This window comes from Streptopelia decaocto, assembly GCF_964273445.1.
Source record: "Streptopelia decaocto genome assembly, chromosome: 17".
Taxonomy (NCBI): domain Eukaryota; kingdom Metazoa; phylum Chordata; class Aves; order Columbiformes; family Columbidae; genus Streptopelia; species Streptopelia decaocto.
In genome coordinates, this window is record NC_138672.1 from 11,818,180 (window position 1) to 11,842,296 (window position 24,117).

General features: G+C 58.0%; 1 protein-coding gene across 8 annotated transcripts in view; it reads left to right on the top strand.

Annotated features, from left to right (window-relative positions):
• The first annotated feature begins 243 nt into the window (after positions 1–243).
• Positions 244–24,117, top strand: part of MVB12B (multivesicular body subunit 12B) — a 58,245-nt gene continuing 34,371 nt past the window's right edge. The window contains exons 1-7 of one of the 8 annotated variants that reach the window (XM_082067990.1): positions 286–342; positions 5,762–5,847; positions 6,886–7,008; positions 10,846–10,953; positions 13,621–13,717; positions 16,554–16,683; positions 16,975–17,097. In XM_082067990.1, coding sequence (XP_081924116.1) covers positions 6,898–7,008; positions 10,846–10,953; positions 13,621–13,717; positions 16,554–16,683; positions 16,975–17,097 — 569 coding nt within the window. In that variant the 5' untranslated portion in view covers positions 286–342; positions 5,762–5,847; positions 6,886–6,897. Of the gene's footprint in view, positions 343–620; positions 713–4,550; positions 4,570–5,761; positions 5,848–6,885; positions 7,009–10,845; positions 10,954–13,620; positions 13,718–16,553; positions 16,684–16,974; positions 17,098–24,117 lie in introns of those variants that run through there. The other 7 variants (XM_082067989.1, XM_082067991.1, XM_082067992.1 and 4 more) reach the window with 7 other exon arrangements.

Below are 24,117 nucleotides of genomic sequence, written 5' to 3' on the forward strand. Positions count from 1 at the left end.
TGCGGTTCCATTGACCCCATCACAATTATTCAGCCCCTTTTCCAGCTGGCATCGCCCATCTCCCCGAGGGCCGCAGCGGAGCAGCCGCAGGGGCTGCGGAGCCCCCACCGGGGGGTCAGCAGGGAATGGTTTTCTCTGTGGAGGTTAGTGTCGTGGTGTGAGGCTCGCGGAGCCCGCGCTGTGCTGGCCGGGGCAGAGCGCGCCGCCCGGGGCTGCCGGGGGCACTGGGCCCCGGGGCGCGCCCGCCGTGGGAGGGGCAGGGCGGCCGGGCCGGAGGGCCCGCGGGGCCGGGTGGCGCGGGGCCGGGCCCGGCCGGGGGAGCAGCGCTGCGCGGCCGCCGCGGTGAGTGCCCGGGCACGGGTCGCAGCGGCGCCGAGGGGGACGCGGGGCGGCGCGGGGCCGGTGCGGGGCGGGCTCTGGGCCCTGCGCGCCGCGGGCCGGGCGCGGAGCGGCGGCGGGAGCCCGAGCTGCGCCGCTGCGGCCCCGGCCCCGCCGCTGCCCGGGCCCGGCACGACGCGCCCCGCCGGCTGAGGCTCCGCGCGGGGCCGGGCCGCGGCCTGCCCGCCGCTCCCCGCCCCGCTCCGCCCGGCCCGCAGGCCGCTCCCCCGCCGCCGCTCCTCCCGCCGGGCCGCGCCGGCCCCGCCGGGCGATGAGGAGCTGCTTCTGCCTGCGCCGGGGGAGCCGCGACCCGCCGCCCAGCGCCCGGGCAACAGTTAAGTGTCCCCGGACCCGCCGCGGCCCCCGACGCGGGCGGGGGTCGGGCCCGGCGGCCGCTCGGGGCTCCTGCGCGGCGGGGGCGGCGCGTCCGGCAGCGGGGCCCGGCCCGGCCGCCCCTCCCGGCCCCTCCGCGGGCGGGGGCGCTCGCCTGGCCGGGGCTCTGCGGGCCGGGCCGGAGCCCGCCGGGCCCCGGACCGCGGCGGAGCGGCCGGCGGGAGCAGCCGGGGCGGGCGGGGCCGCCGGGGCCGCGGGGAGACGGGCCGGGCCGGCCCCGGGCGCTGCTGGAAGCATCGAAGGGCTCTGCGGGCGGGCGGCCACGGCGGGGTGGGCGGGGGGCAAGGCCCTGCTGACCTCGACTCGCTCGGGAGTTTACTGCAGGTTTTATTAGTGACTGCTTAGAGAAAATAACCCCAAACCCGCGTGTTTTGTGTGTCTGCTGCTGCAAATGCTCACAGCGTGGGTTTGCCTGACCGCCCATTTTCTCAGCTGTTCTCAGGTTTCTGTGTGTGGAGGTGATAGTGTGGGCTCTCTCTTTACAGCACGGGCCGGAGCAGCGATACTGAGCTGTGTTTTGTGTCCTTATCTCTTGCATTACCGAGGCTTGTGAGCTTTCCCTGTGGTTTCTGGAGAGGTTCTCAAAGATCCTCCAAGCTCCAGTGTTCTTCGTGCTGTCTCTGAGCGGGCCGTTCCCGGCCGGTCCCGGTCACCGCAGGGTCTCAGCCGGCGCGGACAGGCCGGGCTGCCACAGGTGTTCAGCGGGTCGGGCTAAAACTGAGCTTTCTCCATCTTGCGTTGTGTTTTCACTGAGTGAGAACATGCTGATGCACACTTAGTAGAGCCTGCATGTTGTGTGGCAGGTTGGCAGTGTCATTGCTGTAATTTTTAGCTGAGATAACTTTACCCGCTAGATTTTCTCAGGATACTGGGATGAAGACTTGGCTTGAGCTTCTGGAGGCGTGAAATAAAACACACACCACTTCAGTCTTGCAGTGCATACTGGTCTGACAAAGGGAATCCCAGGCTTAGGGTTCCCGTAGCCCCCCGAGATTTGTTCATACACGTGCCAAGATAGAAATAACTGAACTGAATGTCATTTAAATGTTGCTGCCCTGGTGCAAGGTTGTCTGTGTATGGAAACCTATTTTGGTTTGAAATAGGACACTCTTCTCAAATGCGTGTCCATAGTTAGAAGTGCTGTGAAGCAACAGAAGATTCAGTTTTGCTCATTCCCTGACTTAAGTTCCTGTTTCCATGCAGCTAAGGCACAAACTGTAGAGATTTTGCAGCTGTCTTGAAGATGGGAGCCTGGGTGCAGGGCTGATTCCAGACATGCCTTCGTTTGGGGTGAAAAATGAATCTGAAATTGTGGCTGCTCGTGCTGGAGCCTCCAGGCCTCTGACCCTGTGCCCGCCACGGTCTCCTGTTTTTCTGACTGAAGCCGTGTCCCGTTCCATGAGCAGCACAGGAAGCTGGCTGGCCGTGTCCTGCTCCCGGGGCGCTGCGAGGGCCGGCGGGTGGGGTACGCGGTGTGACTGCAACTCGCGTTGAGCCAGCAGTACCCACCGCCTTTCAAAACGGTGCAGTGATAACCTGAGCGTGCAAGCGGGGGTTTTAGCAGCGTGTCTGCTTCGGTTTGATGGGATTATTTCCTGTGGGGTGAAGGAACTCAGTAAGGTAGTTGATAATTTTTTTCTAGTTTTGCCTTAGCTTATACTTTTCTGCCCGTGGGAAGAGCAAGTCAGTGTCAAAGTGCAGGGCTTGTAGTTGAAGGAAGAAACAATGAGACCATTCTCTCTCCAAGTCCCTTGCTACTTAACTTCAGAACGTGACCCGCTTTGATGGCAGCGTGATGCTTCTGTAGCAAGTACATCACCAGGCCTGATCTGGCCACGTACCCACCAGCTTTTGAACTTGCCTGACTTGTTGAAAAGGAACACCAAGAGGGAAAAATACTCTATAAACTCACAATAATACATTCATTTCTGAAAAGCGTTCCTTTGCTAATACGTGTCCCAGCCAAAGCTCGGCAGTGTGTGTGGTCAGTGATCTCAGTGGAATACTTGGAACGGACAGTGAAGGCAGCAGGAGCCGGTTCTGTGTGTCGTGTGCTGCGGGGTCCGGTGCCGGCGGACGCGCGGTGGCTTTCCCTGGTGGTGGCACATCCTTCCCCCCCGGCCTTGTCCAGGCAGCTCCGTGTGTGGGAGCTTCTCGCTGCCCCAGGCTGGCGTCCGGCCCCCTGCCCGCCCGGGCCGGCCGGGGGTCCTGCAGCCGAGAGCGGCCTCCAGCGAGCGTGCTCCCTGCTAATGGGAAAAACGTCCTTCTGATTGTTTTGGGCCGTTCCCAGAATAACCCTGCAGCGGGTGGAACAGCGGAAGCCCCTCGGTAGAGCTTGGCAAACGCAGCTCAGCGCAGGATGTTGAAAGGTGTCTCCCGGTCAGCTGGTTTGAGTTCTCAGCCACTGTGATGTTAGGTGGGCGTACAGGTCAAGCTCGCGTTGTTTAAAGAGAACTTCATTAAAATAACAAGCTGTCTAATGGGAGTATTTATAGAATCCTGCTCCTTAATTTAATCTGTTCTTTCACTGTTTGTTTTTTGTTTTTAAGTTCAAAGGCATGATGGAAAAGAAACCAAACTTTGCAGATGCCCTAGGGGAGAAGTGCAATGTAACTAATCGTCTGCACAATTACCCGTCCAGAGACTCCCCTCTGACCTGTGCAGAGTTCAGAAAAACATTTATCCGAGTGTGCAGACCAATGGGTGCTGCCCTGTATCTGTTCCAGATGAGTCCTCGATGCCACCCGCACAGCGGGAAGCTGGTGTGGTGCGGCAGAGCCCGCCCGCAGGCTCTGATGCTGCGGTGCTGCCATGCTGCGGTGCCAGGCACAGGCCCAGCCCCGCGGCTGCGGACCCGAGCAGGGAGCACCGTGCTATCTGCAGACCCAGAGCTTTGTTTCCTGGGCAGGCTCTGCTCTCCTGTCTTCCCCAGCTGTGAGCGTGGGCTGCTGGCTGAGGAAGAGGAAGGTGCCCGTCTGGCCGGGCGCTGCGCAGCGGTGGCGGCGTGGGGCGCTCAGCTCGGCCCTTGCCGCGGCGGGGTGCCGCTGCGGGCCCTGTGCCGCATGGCGTCTCACCCGCAGCTTCCGCCGCCCGCCCTCCCCAGGCGGAAGGCCCGGCTCCCCGTGCTCAGCCGCTGCTGCCATAGAGGGGCTTTGTGCGAGCCGGTACAAAGCCAGGATTGATGGCGCTTCCCCTCCCCCTGCCGTGCTCTGACAAAGGTGCCCTTCTCCTCCCACCAAGGACAGGTGCCGTCGGGCCGGGGCTCTGCCCAGCGGCACTCGCTGGGGGTAGGGGCGCTGCCCCGGCTCCCACTGTGGTGCCAGAGCCCCCCAGCCCTGTCCTTGTCCTCTCCAGGACAGCCCTGCTGTGGCCTGGGGTCCCTGCTGGGGCAGCATTGGGCAGCAGGTCCCTGGCCTGTGTCAGCCCTGTCCCCGCCATCAGCGCTGCGGCACAGGAGGGAGCGCCAGGGGCTCCTGCCTGCCCGGGCTCCCTCAGGCCTGCGAGGGGGCACCCCGAGGGGTCGGTGTGAGCTGGTGTCGGGGTGGGTTTGCTGGAGGTGCCAGGGGAGCGGATCTGCTCCCCCACGGCGCAGCTGTGCCGGAACCCGCAGTGCCGTGTTCTCAGCGTGCTGGGGAGTATTGCCACTTACCTGGATTTCAGTTCAAAATAGCCTAAGAGAAGCTCATATCAGCATTAATTATCTCCCAGCTCCTCCTGATGTGTAATAACAAGTCATCACGTTATCAAGAGTGACTTGGAAAAATTTCAGAAAACATGCATCTGTATGAAGAACAGATTGTAAGTTCTTTGTGAATTCACGTTGTGTTTGCTGGGTACTGTGCGTTTTAGGCAGCAGGTTCTGGATTATTTGCAAGGCATCTGGCTGAGCCGGTGGAGCAGCGCAGGCAGATTTGGAGGCTTGGACTGCGCAGGGAGCTGAGCGGGTCCGCTGTGCCCTGTGCGCAGGGAGCTGAGCGGGTCCGCTGTGCCCCGTGTGCAGGGAGCTGAGCGGGTCCGCTGTGCCCCGTGCGCAGGGAGCTGAGCGGGTCCGCTGTGCTCTGTGTGCAGGGAGCTGAGCGGGTCCGCTGTGCCCTGTGCGCAGGGAGCTGAGCGGGTCCGCTGTGCCCCGTGTGCAGGGAGCTGAGCGGGTCCGCTGTGCCCCGTGTGCAGGGAGCTGAGCGGGTCCGCTGTGCCCCGTGTGCAGGGAGCTGAGCGGGTCCGCTGTGCCCCGTGCGCAGGGAGCTGAGCGGGTCCGCTGTGCCCCGTGCGCAGGGAGCTGAGCGGGTCCGCTGTGCGCAGGGAGCTGAGCGGGTCCGCTGTGCCCCGTGCGCAGGGAGCTGAGCGGGTCCGCTGTGCCCTGTGTGCAGGGAGCTGAGCGGGTCCGCTGTGCCCCGTGCGCAGGGAGCTGAGCGGGTCCGCTGTGCTCTGTGTGCAGGGAGCTGAGCGGGTCCGCTGTGCTCTGTGCGCAGGGAGCTGAGCGGGTCCGCTGTGCTCTGTGCACAGGGAGCTGAGCGGGTCCGCTGTGCCCCGTGCGCAGGGAGCTGAGCGGGTCCGCTGTGCTCTGTGCGCAGGGAGCTGAGCGGGTCCGCTGTGCTCTGTGCACAGGGAGCTGAGCGGGTCCGCTGTGCCCTGTGTGCAGGGAGCTGAGCGGGTCCGCTGTGCTCTGTGCGCAGGGAGCTGAGCGGGTCCGCTGTGCCCCGTGTGCAGGGAGCTGAGCGGGTCCGCTGTGCCCCGTGTGCAGGGAGCTGAGCGGGTCCGCTGTGCTCTGTGCGCAGGGAGCTGAGCGGGTCCGCTGTGCTCTGTACGTGCTGGGTACTTGTCCAGGTGCCGAAGCAGAAACCTCTCCCAGGCTTGGTTCGCTGGCAATAGTGTTTTCACCATTACTGTTCACTGGTTTCTGTTACTTTAGACTCCTCAGGTAGCCTGGTTGTTGGTATGACATTATTATATTTACATAGGGCCCAGACTTGCTCTTTTTTATTGCCTGCAGCATGATGTTTGCTCAGACTGGGCATTGTGAAGTGTAAACCCAGGTCCCACTGGCACCAGCACTCACCTCTGCCTTTTCTAGGAGCAGTAAGTAACCAGCCGTCTACACGGCCTCAAAATGCTGGGGTTTAATTGCTCTGAGGAGGGAGTTGGATTCAGAAGCTCTGGTTCACCGCTTGTCTGGCTCTGCGCAGCGGCGCTTGTTTACACAAAGCACTGCTCTTTTATCTGGGGGTGCGTGGGGGAGGTTTCCTGGGGCATTCCTGCCTGGAAGCCGGAGAAGACTTGTCCGGACTGGCAGGAGACCACGTGCTGAGGCAGCTCCACCTCTCCCGTCCTCCTCAGCAGTTGTGTCAGCAGCGCTCTTGTCCTCTCCTCCTGCTTCCTGCAACAGCATCTCTCTGGAATGGGTTGGTCTTACCCGCTTCTGTCCCCTCTGCATATCTCCCTCCCTCAAGTACGCGGTGATGTCTCCCTTCTCCTGGAAGATGCTCGGGCCTCTTCAAGGCCTCTGTCTGCTTTGCATCAGACCGTCCTGTGCTGTTTCATCTGTGTTGCCCTGGTGTTGAGGCTCTGCAGCCAGCGAGATTTTGCATACGGCGCCAGATACATCTGTGCTGCTACATGAGAATGGTCTGGTTCGGGGGGGTGTGATGAGACTGGAGACTCGCGGGGCACCCCCGGCGTGTCTAACGCCCGTAATGGACGGGGAGCCTCCCAGTGAAGCCCCTGGGAGCAGATTTCCTGCTGCTTAAAATGGCAGAGCTGCTTCAGCCAGCCTGACGCAGGGGTGAGATTTGCTCTGTGGGAGGGAAGGGAATGAGCCTGGCCTTTCCCATCGTTGCTAGATGGCGACCAGTCCATGCTAAGTACCCTGGAAGCAACAAAATTAATCTCAGAGGAGGCCGCTTGCCTAAATTCCAAACGTATTGGGCATTGCACAAATGCACCTTCTTATCAGGAGCAAATGAAAGTGCAGAAGGTGTGTCTGGCCTAATCCTGTGTTTAGCCTGGCAGTGCGTGGTGTGTCAGCACAGGCGCTGTGGCATGCATGCGGCTCTCCCTGCTCTGTCTGCTGCTGCGCTGCGCGGCTGAGCGCCCGGTAATTCCGCTCCTTTCTTTCAGGATCAGTCCATAATGCCTGAAGTGCGGGACCTCTCCGACGCCCTGCCCGACGTGCCCATGGACCCCATCACAGGTGTCGGTGTGGTTGCGTCGCGGAACCGAGCACCGACAGGTTATGATGTAGTAAGTAGAGCTGTTTCAGCTGCCGCTGCTAATGCTTTGGTTCTGTGCTAATGAGGCTTTACTTTGCTGGGAACAGCATTTCTTCTGGAGAGGGCTTGCCTTAGACATGTGCTTTAAGAAGTAATTTGATATCCAGCCACCCACCTCTCAGCCTGCAGCACTTAGTGCGTTCCCTCAGTGCAGGTTTGTGGGTGCAATCGCGCTACTTCATCTGTGCCACTCCGGAGGAGCCTAATTACCTGGAGGAGGGCTTTGGAGAAACAGCTGGCCACTGTGGCATGCAAATTTAATAATCCTAGTAACATCCATCCTGAAGGAGTTCTAAGTATTGCACAAATTATATCTCTGCATAAATGGATCCCACATCAGCTGTTTAATCCCACATATCAGCACTGCACGATGATGATGAGAAGCTCCAGAATGGGAAGCAAGAGTTTCACATCCAGCTGAAACTGCAAGGATGATTTTGATGGACAGAACGCAAAGGTCTGAACTAAGTTTGTCAGGAGGCTGGCGAGCAGCTGGGCCGGCAGAGACAGACGTGTGAGTGGACAAAGGGAGGTCACTGTTTAACAGCTGCTTGTTCCGTGGCTTGGTTGCTGTGTAACCAACAACGTGACTTTCCCCCGCCATAGATTAGTGTCCCAAACAGTGAAATGTCATAAAATACTGGGCTTGCAGAGCTCTGTATGGAAATATTTGGCTCGTAGTCCATGTGCTCACCTTTTCTATGTCAGGAATGGAAACTAGCTGACTTGAGGCTTTGCTCACATCTTGTACTCTGGGTTGTTGCTCACCCTGTTCAGTGTGAGAAGGGAGAAAATGGATCAGGCTGAAGTGAGGGCATGAGCAAGGAAACTGTGAAAAGGCTCCTTAAAGACCTGGAAGGTTTTTGCATTTACGGCATTTTTCTGAGTGCTGATTACCTGTGTGAGCCAGGCTGTGTAATTAGCTGCTTGCCCTGATAAAGGAGCACGGGACAATGTGAGAGTTGTGATAACAGAATTGCATTCTGCCTAAATGGCTGGGCAGAGAGCGCGCTCACCCTAGATAGCCTGTCTGTGGTTTAATAGGGAGCTTCAGCGCTAACGCAGTTTAAACTAAACAAGATAAAAGAGTCTTCCTGTGGCTTAATCCAATTACAGTGGGGTTGTAATAATGCCTGTGAATGTGGGTCGCTCTCTCCTAGGGGGCACGCGGAGGAGGCCGCCTTTCCTCTGCTTCTGCTGCCTCCCTCTCTGTGTACAGGCAGCTCTGGTCTGGCCCTGGGACCAGCAGTCTGGCCGTGGGGCCGTGCCCGTGGTCTGCAGCCTTGGACCTGGAGCGTGGCTCCCACACGCCTGCTGCTCCAGCCCCCGTGCGGCAGACCCACGGCCTGGCTCCGCGGGTGCCGTGTCCTTCCCGCCGTGCAGCACCCGCTGCGACGGGGCTGCTCCGGCTGCCGCCCGATGTGACGGGGCGTCCTGGTGCCCAAACCCGCCAGACAGTGGCACACCAAGGACTTGATTTTGCCAAAGTGTACAGAGTGTGCCTGAACTTAGATTCCTGACAGTCCGCCCAGACTGGCAGGACTGAGCGTGTGGGTGGGGAGGAAAGGAGGAGAGGTGGGAGGCGGGAGCGGGGTGGGAGAGGTGCGGTTCCAGCGCAGCTCCTGCTGCAGACTGAACCAGCTCCAGCTGCAGCTTTGCTCCGGGGCCAGAGCCCCAGGTGCTGCGCCCCCAGGGCCGCCCTGCACGGCTGCGGTGGGGCAGACCCTCCCGCGGGGCCAGCGGTTCAGGGGCCTGTTTGCCAAAGGCCTGTGTGTGGTAGCAGTAACTCCGTGCCGACTGCTGGGCAGAGGGGAGGTCACCCCGCGCTCGGAGGGCTGGGCTGGGGGACACCTTCCTTACTGGGTGTCACCCCGTCAAGTCCATCTCTTTGTAGCACATACTCGAGGAGTGTCTTCCCCCAGCTCCATGAGAAGGACCATTCCTTCTGCCTGGGGTGCTGGGTGCCCCGTGCTGGGTGCCGTGTCCTCCATCCCGCACATTCCTCTTAGCCAAGCGCAGGACGTGGTGAGCTGGGCTGCGCGGTGCCGGCAGCTCTGCCGCAGCTGCTCGGGCCGGCTCCCTTCCTGCGCTGCCGTCGCGGAGCCGCGCTGCTCGGGCACCGCTCTGCTGCCGGAGGTGGTGGGATCCTCCCTGCCTGCAGGAGCCCAGCAGGTGATGTAAGAAGTTTCCTGTTTGTATTGCTCTGTTTTCTTTCCCTGTGAATTTTCCGACAAGTTAATGCATGCTTACAGTCTCCAGGCTTGGAGGAAGTCTTCAGCAGGATGATGTGGAGGCAGAGCTCTCGGGGTTAATTGCTGACGTTGCCTGTGACGGTTGCATTTTGGCAGAAGCAGGAATGGTTTTGCTGGCATTCCCGTGGGGCCCGGGGTTGCCAAGCTCTTGCCACCGGCTGCTTTTTGCTCCGCTGGTCACGTCCCGTGAGGCTCCGAGGGCGCCTGGTGCTGCCAGGACAGGCAGCTCAGCGGGGGGGACGCGTCGGAGGGGCCCGAATGGCTGCTCAGCAGGGCCGTGTCCCCAAGGGCAGCGCTGTGCGCCAGGCCCGGCGCTGCTGGCTGCTGCCGTCAGCTGCCCGCGGCACCGGCCCCGCGCTGCCCCGCTGGCTGTCGGGCCAGCCTGGCTGCCACCAAATCCTCTTTGAAAATGGTACTGTTTAAAAATGGTGCATGTTTCTCTGCAGAAGCCTGGCCACAAAACTGTGTGTCGTACAGGGGCTCGAGCGGAGCAGGGGCTTGCAAACAGCAGTTGATGAAACACAAAGAGCGGCCAATGCACTTTGCTCCTTTTGCTGATCAGACAATAAACACGCTTTTCTCTCCTGCACTTTGGATAATTGGAGGGTCGTGTCAGCACACATCTCTTGCTTCCTGCGCCCTGTGCAGTCTCTGCTCAACAAAACATGGGTGCGAACAGGAACAACAAATGTCAGCGCTTTGTTATCAGGCTGCTCCAGGGCCAAGGTTGAGTCAGTTGAGTCTGGTGAGGCTGGAGGAGCGCAGGGCAGCGGTTTGCCCGGCCGAGGGGCAGCAGGCAGCGTCCAGCGGGGCTGCAGGGGATCTCCTGTTGGGAGCCACCGCTTGGGTGTTAGTCCGGTGGGGTGGTCTTAGTTCTGCTGCCCTTCTCCTGTTTGCTGCCTTCTCTCGTATTCGACAACAAACCTTTTGGGGCCAGGGCTGTTCCCAGCCGGTAGCGGGTGGGTGCTGAGCCGCGCAGCACAGCCCTTGCGCTGGGCGCGGTGCTGCCTCGCGCCTGCTCCGCGCTCAGCCGCGGGTCAGACCTGCTCCTGTTCTGCTCGAACGTGCCCGTCTCTCGGGCGGAGGGTCCGTTTCCGTCGCCCTCCGTGCGGCGTGTGCCTCTGATCTGACCAGCTCCTCGGTGGCTTTTCTGTGAAGATGAAGCTGAGATGGGGCAGCTGCTCTGCCGGTGTGCGCGGCCCCTCCTCGCGCCTGCCCCGGCGCGCCCCTGCGTGCCGGCTGGTAGCGAGCGCCTCGGTATGCTGACTGTTCCAAACTGCTCTTCGGAGCCTGTAGCCCAAGTCGCCGTTCCTCATTAGGGAGCCTTTCTCGGAGCATCTTTAATCAACAGACTCCCCAGAGACAGCATTTTTAGAACTTCTTTTTATACCTCCTCTTGGAAGTTCTTTGCTCTGCACCTTGTGAAGAAACTAATGAGATGCAGTGAGAGTTCGGGCTGCCGTTAATTAGAAGAGGTCTGAGGAGGAAGAACTGAAGATATATTAACTTTATCTTGGCTCACGTGTCTCCTCTCCCCCTCTGCCTCTTCTTTCCAGGTTGCACAAACAGCAGATGGCTTGGATGCTGACCTCTGGAAAGACGGCCTATTTAAATCCAAGGTCACACGATACCTGTGCTTCACGAGATCATTTTCAAAAGAAAATGTAAGTCCGTTTGGGTATCTGCATGATTTGCATCTGTGCCTGGTATGCTCTTACCCATAAGATGATTCATTTTATGGAGCCAATTATAATTCAGGCAGGCATTTCACTGGGTTTGGGTGAGTCAGGAGGCAAACGGCAGCAGCTAGATATTTGCATTTTGGCTGTGTTCTTTTTGGAAGGAAATAGCTGGCAAAATCTGCAATGAAGGCAGCAGCGCAGGGCGTGCTTGCATGGGAGCCCCCCCTCACGGCGTTCCCGCTGCAGCAGCGAGCGCTGCGTGCTCGAGACCCTGATGAGCTTCTGACTCTGATTACCTAGAGCAGCAAATGCTGCAGGTAGCGCTGGTGGAGGAAAAGCTCGTTTCTGAATGCAGGGGCATCGTGCCTGTTTTCCTGCAGGATTGGCATTTCTGTCTTTGTTGTCTTTGGTACCGCTTCTTGAAAATTTGCCCACGTTGTGCATGTGCTGCCACATTCTTGTCATCTTCTAGTATGGCTCTTAAGCATAAGTGATTTCTGGTTGGAGCGGTTGCTGCGCACATCTTCTGCGGGGCAGAGAGCACGCGCAGCCAGAGCCCGGTGCCTTTCAGCCGTTTTGGTTCAGGCTGCTGTGAAAACTTCCTCTTTTCTGAGGAGCTGTTTAATTCTACAATGAATGCACTCCATCTAGTGGGTAATCCTGCTTTTTGTCGTCCTTTGGATATTCGGTGGCTCAGTCGTCAGGGTGTGAGATACCATTTTGTACTTGCGCTTGCAGCAGCAATGGGAACAGAAGAGCCGCTGCGGCTGCAGAGGCCGCCACGGGTGCCGACAGGAGCGCGGGGCTGCCGGGTTCCCGCGTTTCGCCCGCATTCCGCTTCCCTGCTGGCCTCAGGCTCAAACAGAGCTCCGGAGCTATGGGAAATGTCGTGTCCTGCGCGGGACTGACAATAATTGTGCTTTTCATCCTGCAGTAGCAGGAATAATAGCCCCAGAATAGGCAGGGAGGGTATCGAACAGAAGGATTTGTGATGATTTGAGTATTAAGTTTATCTGTGGCTACCTTAAATGTGAGGTTGTCAGAAATAATTGCAGGATAGCAGCAACCGCCGGCTGCCAGAGACAGTGTAAGTACCCTCGGCCAGTGCCTGTTGGGCCTTTGGCAGGACTCCCTGCTCGGCGCGGTTTGGACGCACGTTCCTCATATCGACGAGGAGTGAGTCAAAGGGGGCGGCGGAGGGTGTGACAGGAGCGGCCGTGTCCCACGAGCGGACCGTGTGAGCCCCGTGTGGGCGCAGCAGCTGCGGTGCAGCTGGCACAGCTCCCAGCGCAGCCCGTGGGCAGCGCCGCTGCGGTGGTGCTGGTGCAGCTCCCAGCGCAGCCCGCGGGCAGCGCCGCTGCGGTGGTGCTGGTGCAGCTCCCAGCGCAGCCCGCGGGCAGCGCCGCTGCGGTGGTGCTGGCGCAGCTCCCAGCGCAGCCCGCGGGCAGCGCCGCTGCGGTGGTGCTGGTGCAGCTCCCAGCGCAGCCCGTGGGCAGCGCCGCTGCGGTGGTGCTGGTGCAGCTCCCAGCGCAGCCCGTGGGCGGCGCCGCTGCGGTGGTGCTGGTGCAGCTCCCAGCGCAGCCCGTGGGCGGCGCCGCTGCGGTGGTGCTGGCGCAGCTCCCAGCGCAGCCCGCGGGCAGCGCCGCTGCGGTGGTGCTGGTGCAGCTCCCAGCGCAGCCCGTGGGCGGCGCCGCTGCGGTGGTGCTGGCGGGGGGCTGGTGCTCCTGGCGCACCGCGGCCGTGCCCGTGGGCCTTTCCCAAGGCCGGGCCTCCGCACCGGGCAGAACGTGGGCAAGGGGCCTGAAATGCTCTGCCGGATGAAAGCTAAAGGAGGTATGTAACAGCCAGTAACAGTAAAAGACGCAGACACGGTTTGATGGCTTAGGATGAAATTTTACTTGTTCTGTATGGTGTTTCTGTTTATAAAGGCTGTGAGTAAGGAAAGTGTGTTTTTCTTCCATACGTGAGTCCAGATTATTGGCAGCAATACTGGCTTTGAGAACTGCAAAGAAAATGTGGTCTCTAACCAGTTGTGGAGGCTGTCATTCTGAATTGCGTTTTGAGCTCTTCAAGCCTTGATTAATAGGACGAGGCATCAGTTCAGAATTCATATGGACTCCAAATGAAGTTCTTCATTCCAAATGGCCTGCTCTTCTGGAGCGTGCCTGCGTTTGGAGCTAGAACCATGTCTATTCAGTACTAATTAGCTAATGCATGTAATAACTTTGGCTGTGTCTGCATGAACTATCTTCCTGTAGTGCTTTCTGCTGTTACTGTCACAGAAATGTCATGTTGCTACTGTAGATGTGGAATGTGTGAGAACTAAGGTCACCTGCTTAGTGGCTGAGTTAGTGGAGTTAATTCTTTGAACTGATGTGTTTCCAAAGGCAAGAATTTGGTTGCTTCCAAGGATCCAAAAATAGTCAGTGGACGAGGGGTAAGTCTATAGGTGCTGCAGGTTGTCTGGTATCTCCCAGTCCACCATCATGTGAGGCGACAGTTGCAAGTGTTGGCTTGGTACCTCCTTACCATTTCTGAAGTTGATGGTCAAATACAATGACAAGACGTCTTGGGGTTTAGTGGGTGAGAAAGCTGGGTTTGAATTTGATGATGTTGTCATAGCCAATTGTTTCTTTTCTCTCTCCACAGAGTCATTTAGGCAACGTCTTGGTTGACATGAAGCTCATTGATATCAAGGACACTTTACCGGTGGGCTTCATCCCCATCCAGGAGACCATCGACACTCGTAAGTTGGTGTCTGTTTGTCAGTCCTGCGCTCTGAGCAGCCGCTGCGGCGGTGCCTGCGTGGGGGCGGCGCGGGGCTGTGCGCCTCAGCACCGCTGCTCCTGGGGTTACACCGCGTGTTGGGGCAGCTCGGGACTGCCATAAACAGCCTTTGGTTTTCCTGCACCGTTCAGGCTTCTTAATGCTGCTGCCCAAGCGTCACCCGCTTGCCTGTAGAGCAGCGCAGCTCTGGGCAGGAGCAGTTCGTTCTTTCATTTTGCAAGGATGGACTAGGCCCAGGGAGCAGAGCTGTGGTGCTGAGGGATGCTCACAAACGGGTGCCGAAAGGAAGGGCGCGTGCTCGTGGTGCTGGCTCCATGCACGCCGGCTCTGCGCCTCCCTCCATGAGCAGACAAAGGCCCGTGGCCTGGCAGGTGGTGGCGGGGGTCATGGGGGGTGTTTGTGCTTGCTGAGGAAAAGCACAAGTGGAATGTCCAGGGAAAGTGGCCTTGCTGCAGCGTTTAAGCCAGCAGCTCCCAAACGGTGCATTCGGGTCCCTTGAGACTCGCTGGAGCTGGGTCTGGTCGCAGCGCTTCGGGCTCGGAGCGCGGGGAGGCTGGACGAGCCCCCGGGGAGGCTGGATGAGGCCCTGGGAAGCACAGTGGCCGAGCTGCGGGGCGCGGGGCTGCGGGGCGCGGGGCTGCGGGGCGCGGGGCTGCAGGACGTGAGGCTGCAGTGCGCGGGGCTGCGGGGCGGCCGTGCTGGCCGTGTGGCTGTGCTGGAGAGCAGGGCTGCTGCCCGCGCTCCTCAGGACTGAAATCCGGCCCAGGTAGGAGCAGGACGAGCCTGCTCTGCAGGGGATAGTTCATCCAGGTCTGCAGCAGACGAGGAGGGTTTTCCACTCGCTGCTGGTCCGATTGGAAGCCGTGACCAGGAGGCGGGCAGCTCTGCAGCCCGTTTCCCATTGCCCTGGGTCACCCCTTGCCCTGGCACGCGTGGCGCGGGGACAGCCACGGCGCGTCCTGCTCGCCCTTGGCGGTGCTGGGCGCTCCCTGCGCTGCTGGAGTGTTGGTGGGAGTTCTGCTGGAAAGGTGGGAGGGGACTTAGTAATTAATTTCAAATGCATTGGATTGCGACCCATACAATCTTTAAAGCAGCGGCATCGTCTGTATTAATGAAGTGGTACGTATCCCTGCCCCCGTTAGCATGAATGAACACATTTCGATTGAGTGTTTATAATATGTTTACTTAAAATTAACTCTGGTTAAGCATGTGTAATTAATGAATCGAGCTCCTAAACCAAGTTTGCTGCAGACTGCAGACTCCAGCCAAGTGTGAAAGAGACCAAAGACAAAAGCAGTCGGCTTTGTACTTACTGTGAAAGTGAAATAAGAGGCATTGATTTTGTTCAGAGTTTAATTTGTGGTTATATGTGTTACTGTGCTCTTCTCTAAGTGGCAGTTGACTTGTAGTAAATATATTAAATATGGTTCTCCTTGTTAGGTTCTGAGAAAATTTTCAGATGCAGAAGCCTTAAACCCTCGGCTCCTAAAGTCGGTGTTAGGCATTTCAAATAGAAGCCCCAGTTTTCCAGAGCAGAAGACTAGACCTCAGGGGTACAGGTATTTAAGGTCTTTAAAAAGCAGCGCTGTGGCTGCAGAGCTGCGTGCACAGATGCCGCAGCGACACACCTCGCGCTGCCTGCGCCTGTATCGGTGCCGTGCGACAGCACGTTCCCGAGGCCGGATGGATTGCTTCTCCAAGGTGCGGTTTACAAACTGGAGGAGCCTGCAGAGGCAGGGCTGCTTGCCATCTGTTGAAGTGAGAGCATATTTTTAAGCTGGAGGATATTTATTCATATTAAACTGAAGGGTTTTTGTTTTGCAGGCACTTGTTTGTAGTTGTTTCCAGATTTTAATGCAGTGTCTGCACTTTAGATTTTCAGTTTATCAATAGGCTGCTGTCGCGGCTCTCAGGTGGCTGCGTTCACAACAGACGGCTCGGCGTGCTGCCGGCGGCGCCCTGCGGGAGCCCCCCGTGGTGCCCACGCGGCACACCCGTGTCTGTGCGGGTGCCAGCCCGGTCACGCCACCCTTGTCTGTGTCTGTGCCAGCCCGGTCACGCCACCCGTGTCTGTGCGGGTGCCAGCCCGGTCACGCCACCCGTGTCTGTGCGGGTGCCAGCCCGGTCACGCCACCCGTGTCTGTGCGGGTGCCAGCCCGGTCACGCCACCCGTGTCTGTGCCGGTGCCAGCCCGGTCACGCCACCCGTGTCTGTGCCAGCCCGGTCACGCCACCCGTGTCTGTGCCAGCCCGGTCACGCCACCCGTGTCTGTGCCGGTGCCAGCCCGGTCACGCCACCCGTGTCTGTGCCGGTGCCAGCCCGGTCACGCCACCGACCCGAACCGGGCTGCGGGTGTATCTGCGCGCACATGCATGAATTCATCGTACAGATGAGCCTTAACGCCGGTGGGCTCGAGTTTTCCTTGCTGGATAACGTGGAAACAAGGCAGACATTACCTTGGAAAGAGAAGGCGAGTGTGAGAGCACGTGGAAGTGCAGAACCCACGTGCAGCTGCTGTTGGTGGTGGGTGCTGCGTGGCAGCCGTGGTGTCTGGCCGGGGAGGATCGGCGTGTCGCGTGGATAATGACAAATCTCACGCAGTGTACACACAGCTCCTGATAGACGATTTCTCCAGTCGCTGAGCGGCACTGCACTGTCTGGGCTGCTGACACGGAGCTGTTCTTTGGCTCTAGTTCCTGCCATAATTATCTGTCTAATATCTGGAGAGACAATAAATAACATTTATACCCTAATCTTGCATAAAACCCACCCTGTGTCCTGGCTTGTTTTTGCAGAAGAAACAGCTTTCAGAAAGAAGAGGCTGTGCATTAAATTCATCCCTCGAGATTCCACAGAGGCCGCGATCTGCGACATCCGCATCCTGGGCAGGTCTAAGCAGGCCCCCCCGCAGTACACGTTCATCGGGTAGGTGCCCTCCCTCCAGAAGCCGTTGTGAACCCAGTTGTGCCAGGGCTAAGCACCCTGTTTTCCTGTAATACCTGAGTAGTAGTTTGTAAGAGCTAAAGCTCGTCACTGGAAAAGTCTACAGAAGTGTTACTGAATTTGATGCAGGAATTAACTACCTGCTTTGTTTTTCTTTTCCAATTAGTCTGTTTCTCCCTCACCACGGTGCTTGTGAAACACGCTGGTGTTGATCTTTGTGCATGTGTGCAGCCTTTGTTTGTGGTGGTCACATCTTCTGTGTTGATCACACAGGGAGTTGAACAGCATGGGCATTTGGTACCGGATGGGCAGAGTTCCGCGCAACCACGAGTCTCCGCAGGCTGCCGCTCCTCCCGCCCAGGCCCCAGCGCCGGCGCCGGCTCCGAACCTGCCCAAGTAAGTTTCTGCTCTGCAGCCCCTTGCGCTCGCTGCCCGTGCTGTGCTGTTACTGACTGTGCCTCGCGGAATCAGGACAGGGTGCTGGGTCAGCGGTCATGTGGCGTGATCTGATAATGAGGGGATGTGTTGTCCCTTCACGTATTTCACTCCTGAAGTTCCTTTGACTGTCATTGTGGAAAGATGTGGCTGAAGAAGAAGAAAGAAAGAAAAAGCCTGCAGAGGAAGGGAAACAGCAAAGTGCACTTTCCTTTGCTTTAAACTCTGCGGGATGTTGTATTTTCCCACAGCGCGTGTGGGCCAGAGCTGCAGCCAAGCCCATTTCTCTCCTTGACCGAAGGGAGGGAGAAGTGTTCGTGCAGGTTTTAGCGCATAGGGACGTAGGTTTTGCTCATTCTCCAGAATCAGTCTGCTTGTGGTTTGAAGTACTGGCCCTGTTCTTTTCCTTTTCACGGCCCTGCGCTGTGTGACCAGAGTCGGTGCGCCGTGGGCGCTCAGGGCTCTCGGAGCTGTCCGGAGCGCTGGGCGTTGCGTTCCCGAGCCCCGCTCGGTCCCGTGGCCGCGCGCAGCTCGCTGCCCGCGCTCCCCGCTGTGCCGCGGGCACAGGGCGTCTCGCTTCTCACGCAGCCGAGGCGGAAGAGATGAGGAGCCAGCGGCTCCGGGGGATCGCAGCCGTCCCACCGGGAGCCGCTGCCTTGTTCTGAAGCTCCGCTGGCCACCAGCTACATCCCAGCACAAGCCGTGCGAGATCAGAGGAGGAGATGTCTTGATTTGAGAGCACACATCTTCATTTTCTGTCTGCAAGAAATTCCTGCCTGAGCAGATTTCCACAATAAAGAGGAAAAATTATCATAGCAGGAGAATGTCAATGTGGCCCTTAATCACCAAGTGCGCGAGGGTCACTTTATGGCCTGGCAGGGGAGGCGGCAGAGCAGCGTCAGCTATTGGGAACAGGGCCAAAATTAGAGCTCAGAGCATCAGTGACAGTCTGAAAAGAAGTGTTTACAAGGCTTATATATTTTATAACCTCTTGTTGTACAGTTTATGGTTTACAATGGCTGCAAGGAAATTGGATCAGTTTTGTTTTACTTGCCAAATAAAGCAAATGTCAAAATAGTCAATATAAAATGTATTCTAATTTGGCTGAGTTAAAACAGCCAGTATGCAGTGGAATAATTGAATGTTACATTAATGCCTCCTAGTAAAAACCAGCTGTCTGTAGCCAGCGCCACGCTCGTGCCCCGCACGTGATTTACAGGTAACTCTTACACCACCAGCCTCATCATTCAAAGCATCTTTCATGTCTGTTTTTTTACTCCGATTATTTATTATCCAATATATTTTTTAAGAAATAGAAATGTATATAAAGGTGCATCGTGCAAATATTTCATTATTACGGGGAACACATACTACTTAAAAGCCTTTTCTAGTACTTTATCAGCAATGTGTTAAGTTACTCAACACTTAATGTTCGTGGAAGATTGTAGTCACAAGTAACCTGTTATTCTTACGTCACCGTAGAGAGATGAGGTTAGCCTGGTTTATTCCAGGTGGACAGATCACAGTGCGTTATTCGGTGCTGGGGCGGGTGCGGCGGGATTGGTGTGTGCTGTCCCCGCCTTTTGGGAGCGCGGCCGTGACTCCCGTGGGTGCGCGCCGAGCCAGCCTCGAACCGTTTGCCTTCCGACTGCCTACACCACGGCTCTTCAGTTCGGGAGCGCGTTTCCATCCCTTCCGAGGTGCTGCGGGAGCCTCTGCCGCCGTCATTCAGACAGCCCTCTCACAATGTGTCAGCTGCAAGCAAGATGTCAGTCAGTGCTGCTGAAGTGTGTTTTACAGTGACAGACATAATTGCACTTAACTTTTTGCGTGGATGTTATCAATCTGTGACAGATACTTTGGGAAATGGAGCGCTCTGATTGCAGATGATGTGTCACAGGCGTTTAATCTTCCTCTTGGTGAGACCAGGATTCAGTCACAACTTTTACTTGTTGATGTCAGGGTTTGGAAATGTAGATTCGCGCTGACCCTGGGAATCGTTCAGTCATTTAGTTTGTAAGGCTGTCATCTCAAAGGTTAATGGCTTACCAGGGAGAAGGGAGATCTTGCTGCGCTCCACTTGTATTTGCAGCCGCGTTAGCGTGGCTGGGCACTCGCTGTCAGGTCCAGAACGGCCCCAGCGTGGCAGAGCTGCCTCTGCGCTGCCTGACCCCCCGGGCTCCATGCCCAGCTGGAGCCGTGCCCTGTGTGTGTGTGCGTGTGTGTGTGCGTGTGTGTTCCACCCTGGAGCCGTGCCCTGTGTGTGTGTGCGTGTGTGTGTGTTCCACCCTGTGTGTGTGTGTGTGTGTGTGTTCCACCCTGGAGCTGTGCCCTGTATGCGTGTGTGTGTATGTGTGTGTGTGTTCCACCCTGTGTGTGTGTGTGTGTGTGTGTTCCACCCTGCAGCCGTGCCCCGTGCACATGTGTGTGTGTGTGTGTGTGTGTGTGTGTGTGTGTTCCACCCTGCAGCCGTGCCCCGTGCACATGTGTGTGTGTGTGTGTGTGTGTGTGTGTGTGTTCCACCCTGCAGCCGTGCCCCGTGCACATGTGTGTGTGTGTGTGTGTGTGTGTGTGTCTGTGTTCCACCCTGCAGCCGTGCCCCGTGCACGTGTGTGTGTGTGTGTGTGTGTGTGTGTGTGTGTGTGTGTGTGTGTTCCACCCTGCGGCCGTGCCCCGTGCACACACGTGTGTGTGTGTGTGTGTGTGTGTGTGTGTGTGTGTGTGTGTTCCACCCTGTGGCCGTGCCCCATGCACACGTGTGTGTCCCAGGCTGCTCCGGGGCTGCCGGGCCCCGGAGCGGCCGCGGGTGCTCCTGCGCCGTCGCGCCTGCGGCACGGAGCTGCGCGTCGAGCGCTCGGCTCTGAAGCGCTGGCCTGGCAGGACTCTTGCACCAGGGTCGTGCTGCTTTGCTTTGGATAAGAAGACAACAGCTGCCCTACTTAAACCTGAAATAGGAGCAGCATGTGTAAATTTTCCTCCCATGCTCCCAATTACCTTTTAAATAGTTGAGCTGCTTCCCTTAGAAAAGGGAAATGATTTGCTCCCCTTCCTCTGCTCCCAGTGGAGTTTAACGTTACGGAATGTAAGAATTTCCTTTCTCGGCAGAGAAGTCTGATTTTTCAAATTGATTTATTAACGGCGTTTGAACTTTGTCATGTAAGCTTGGCAGGCGACCGGTGTGCGGCTTTCTGCTGGAGGCTGATGATGTGCGATAGGTGGCAGCTAATAAAGCAGCACCGAGCCCGTGCGCTGGGACCGGGCTCAGTCTGGTGATGAGCTGGGCTTAGTCTGTGTAGCGGCTTAATTGAAGGGAAGTGGAAAGCCTTTTACCTTCCCTATTTTCTAAGTAGCAACAACATTATTTATAAATAGCTATCCTAATTTTTTTCTTAAGACGTTTTAAATAGATTTTATGGAGAGTCTGTATAGGAAAAGGTTGCAGGGTTTCAATGCTTTTCTGCTGCGGTGGGGAGCAAAGCCAAGAGTTGCGAAAGCTGCCGTGGAGCGTGGGCAGAGCCGCGGCCGGGCCGCCCGTGCGGAGCGGCGGGGTCTGCCCGGGGCCCTCGCCCAGCCGGACGCCGCTCAGTGCGGGGCTGGGGGCTGGTTGTGCCGGGGCTGGGGGCTGGTTGTGCCGGGGCTGGGGGCTGGTTGTGCCGGGGCTGGGGGCTGGTTGTGCCGGGGCTGGGGGCTGGTTGTGCCGGGGCTGGGGGCTGGTTGTGCCGGGGCTGGGGGCTGGTTGTGCCGGGGCTGGGGGCTGGTTGTGCCGGGGCTGGGGGCTGGAAACAGCCGGGGCTGGGGGCTGGTTGTGCCGGGGCTGGGGGCTGGTTGTGCCGGGGCTGGGGGCTGGTTGTGCCGGGGCTGGGGGCTGGTTGTGCCGGGGCTGGGGGCTGGTTCTGCGGGGCTGGGGGCTGGTTCTGCGGGGCTGGGGCTGGTTCTGCCGGGCTGGGGCTGGTTCTGCCGGGCTGGGGCTGGTTCTGCCGGGCTGGGGCTGGTTCTGCCGGGCTGGTTCTGCTCTCAGGAGCGCCGGGGGCTGTGTGACGCTGCTCTTTCCACAGGGCGCTGCTTTCGCCATGCACTTGCGTTTTCTAATCTGTTCCAGCAGAAGAGCTCTGTAGTAACACTGCTTTCTGATTTACAAGTAATAAAACATATTCTTTGGCTTGAAGGCTCAAATCACTTGCATCGTGAAATACAGTACAATATTCCTAGTTTTTAAACAAAAGCTTGGAGAAACGATTCCACGGACCCGTTCCAGTCTATGGTGAGAAGCAAAGCCTCAGAGCGGCGGGTGCGCGCGCAGGTGGGAGCGCGCGGCTCACGGTGGGCGGGTGCTGGCACACGGCTCTCGGAGCCCGTTCCCCACGAGGAGCTGCTGTGAGCCCGTGGCTGGCGTCCAGCTCCGCTGCATGAAGACGTGCAAGAGTTGGTCACAGTCCAGTGTGCGTCAGTGCTAGAAAACCATGATTAGGAGAAAATGTTTAAACAATACGAGTGGTTTCCAGGCGCAAGAAGACCTTGCGGCAGCTGAGAGAGAGACATTAACTGTGGTTAGAAGAAGTTTGATTGATTTAGCTGATTTTGAGCGTGCATTGAAAAATGTGAGGAGTGCTCTGAGTGAAGAGGCCTCAATACTCTTAAAGTTATTTTTCTTCATGGAGCCCTGTTCCTGGTACAGCAATATTCCTGGAGGCGTGTTTTCTTCGGGTGCAGCGCGGGGTCGTTAAGTACAAACCGAAGGTGTTTGTTCAGAGGAGCTCTCCACGCAGTTGTTAAATAAGCCCTGCGGGGGAATTGAGCATTTTTCCCTAAAACTTCACTGTTGTCTTCTATTTAATATGATCTCTGCCACTGTTGATTTGTAATCTGTGCTTTCACCCTGAAGTGCATGTGGTTGCGTTCAGATATTTCCTTCTTTAAATCAGTCACTTTCACCATTTTCCAAAACACTCCTTGAGTTTATTGCTTTTAGCAAAGTGTTTGGACTGTCATTATTTATTACTGGCAAAGTGCTGACAACGCGCTCTTCCCAGATGGGTCATTCTGTGGGGTATTTGTTGAGCAGGTTTCGGGGCAGTGCCGGGTGCGGGGCAGCGGGGGCTCCCCGGGGACCCGCGCTCTGGGTGCCGGTTGATTTGGCAGAATTTAAGATCCTGGCTGAGGGAGCTCACACTGTCTGTAACGTGTCTTTCTGGAGCAGTTCTGCTGTTCGGCGGCTGTTCCCACTGCTCCGCTATCCGGAGGCTCCTGCGGGCAGGGCGGGCGCGCGAGCGGCCCCCGCAGCCCCGGACCCGCCAGCGCTCGTGGCGCCGGGGCTGCCGCTTCGCCGCCGTCCTCCGGCGATTCAGTGCGCTATGGCTCGGGCCTGCAGCGGTGTAAATTAAACTTGTTGGGGTTTTCTGTTCTTTGGCAGCTGTCCTATGCTGGTTACTCAAGTCCTCTGATCTCAATGAACCCCTGCACAGAGGAGGCTGCAGGAGCTCCGTCCTGCGTGAAGCCTCACGCGTTGGGTTGCCGGGCTGCAGCAGATCACGCTCCCTTGTTGGCGGTGCCAGGGTTTGTTCCATCAGCCGGGATTGCTGTGGTTCGGCAGAGGGGCCGCGGGGGCTGCGCCGTGTGCCGCAGCCCTGCCCTCGCGGTGTGCCGCGGCCCTGCCCTCGCGGTGTGCCGCGGCCCTGCCCTCGCCGTGTGCCGCGGCCCTGCCCGCGCCGTGTGCCGCGGCCCTGCGCGCGCCGTGTGCCGCAGCCCTGCCCTCGCCGTGTGCCGCAGCCCTGCCCGTGCTGCAGCCGGGACGCAAACGGGCAGCTCTGAAAGTGGAAAGAATCCCTCGCTCCCCTTTTCATTCTCTCATGCGTTCGGGCTTTTATAGAATCTGAATCTGGCACCACCAGCTCTCATTGATTTTTGGGAAACAGGATATTTTAGTAGCTTGGAATGAGATGAAATGCTTGCAAAGCCCATATGTTGCTTGTTTTAGGCAAAGGGTCAGGAAGGTTTTAGAAAGTATTTAAATATTTGGTTTACACGATTAGAATAGATTGTCTGGAATGAAGTCCTTACCCGAGGTGATTCTTGCCTCGCGGTTTTGGTTTTCATTGCAGTTCTTTGGAGTATGAGGTAGGTGTTCTGGCATCGCAGTGCTGAGCACAGTGAAGTCAGGGGCTGTGAAGAACCGCTGCACGTGGGGCTCTGGACGCTGCCGGAGGCGTCTGCCGCTCTGGATGATGCTGGAGCCGGAGGCGTCTGCCGCTCTGGATGATGCTGGAGCCGGAGGCGTCTGCCGCTCTGGATGATGCTGGAGCCGGAGGCGTCTGCCGCTCTGGATGATGCTGGAGCCGGAGGCGTCTGCCGCTCTGGATGATGCTGGAGCCGGAGGTGTCTGCCGCTCTGGATGATGCTGGAGCCGGAGGTGTCTGCCGCTCTGGATGATGCTGGAGCCGGAGGTGTCTGCTGCTCTGGATGATGCTGGAGCCGGAGGTGTCTGCTGCTCTGGATGATGCTGGAGCCGGAGGTTGCTGCTCTGGACGGTGCCGGCCCGGCGGTGTCTGTCTGCCGCGGCGCTGGCCGGAGCTGCCTTGGGCAAACGCGTTCTGACAGAGCCAGCGGTCGCTGGGACATCCTGTGATGTCTGTCAGTGAAACTCCAGCAGCTTGTTTCTTAGAAATGGGCTTTTCCTCCCTCGACAGGCAAAGCTTTCGAGTTGGATTATGTTTCTTGAGAGCTACAGCCTGACGTTAACTTCTGATAGGTGTGTTTCTAGCTTTCTGCAGCTTGGAATTTTAATTGTTCTGCCCTCAGTTTTTCGTGAGGCCTGACCTTTGCATGGTTCATTGATATGGAAGGTATGACTCCGTTCCTGTGAGGCTGCCGTTCTGCAGCGCTGTTCTCGGGCCTGTTGATGCGCTGGAGTCGCGCAGCGGCTCCTCGAGGCCGGGCCGGGCCCGGCCTGCAGCGTGCACCGAGGCCTCTCACACGTTTGATAAC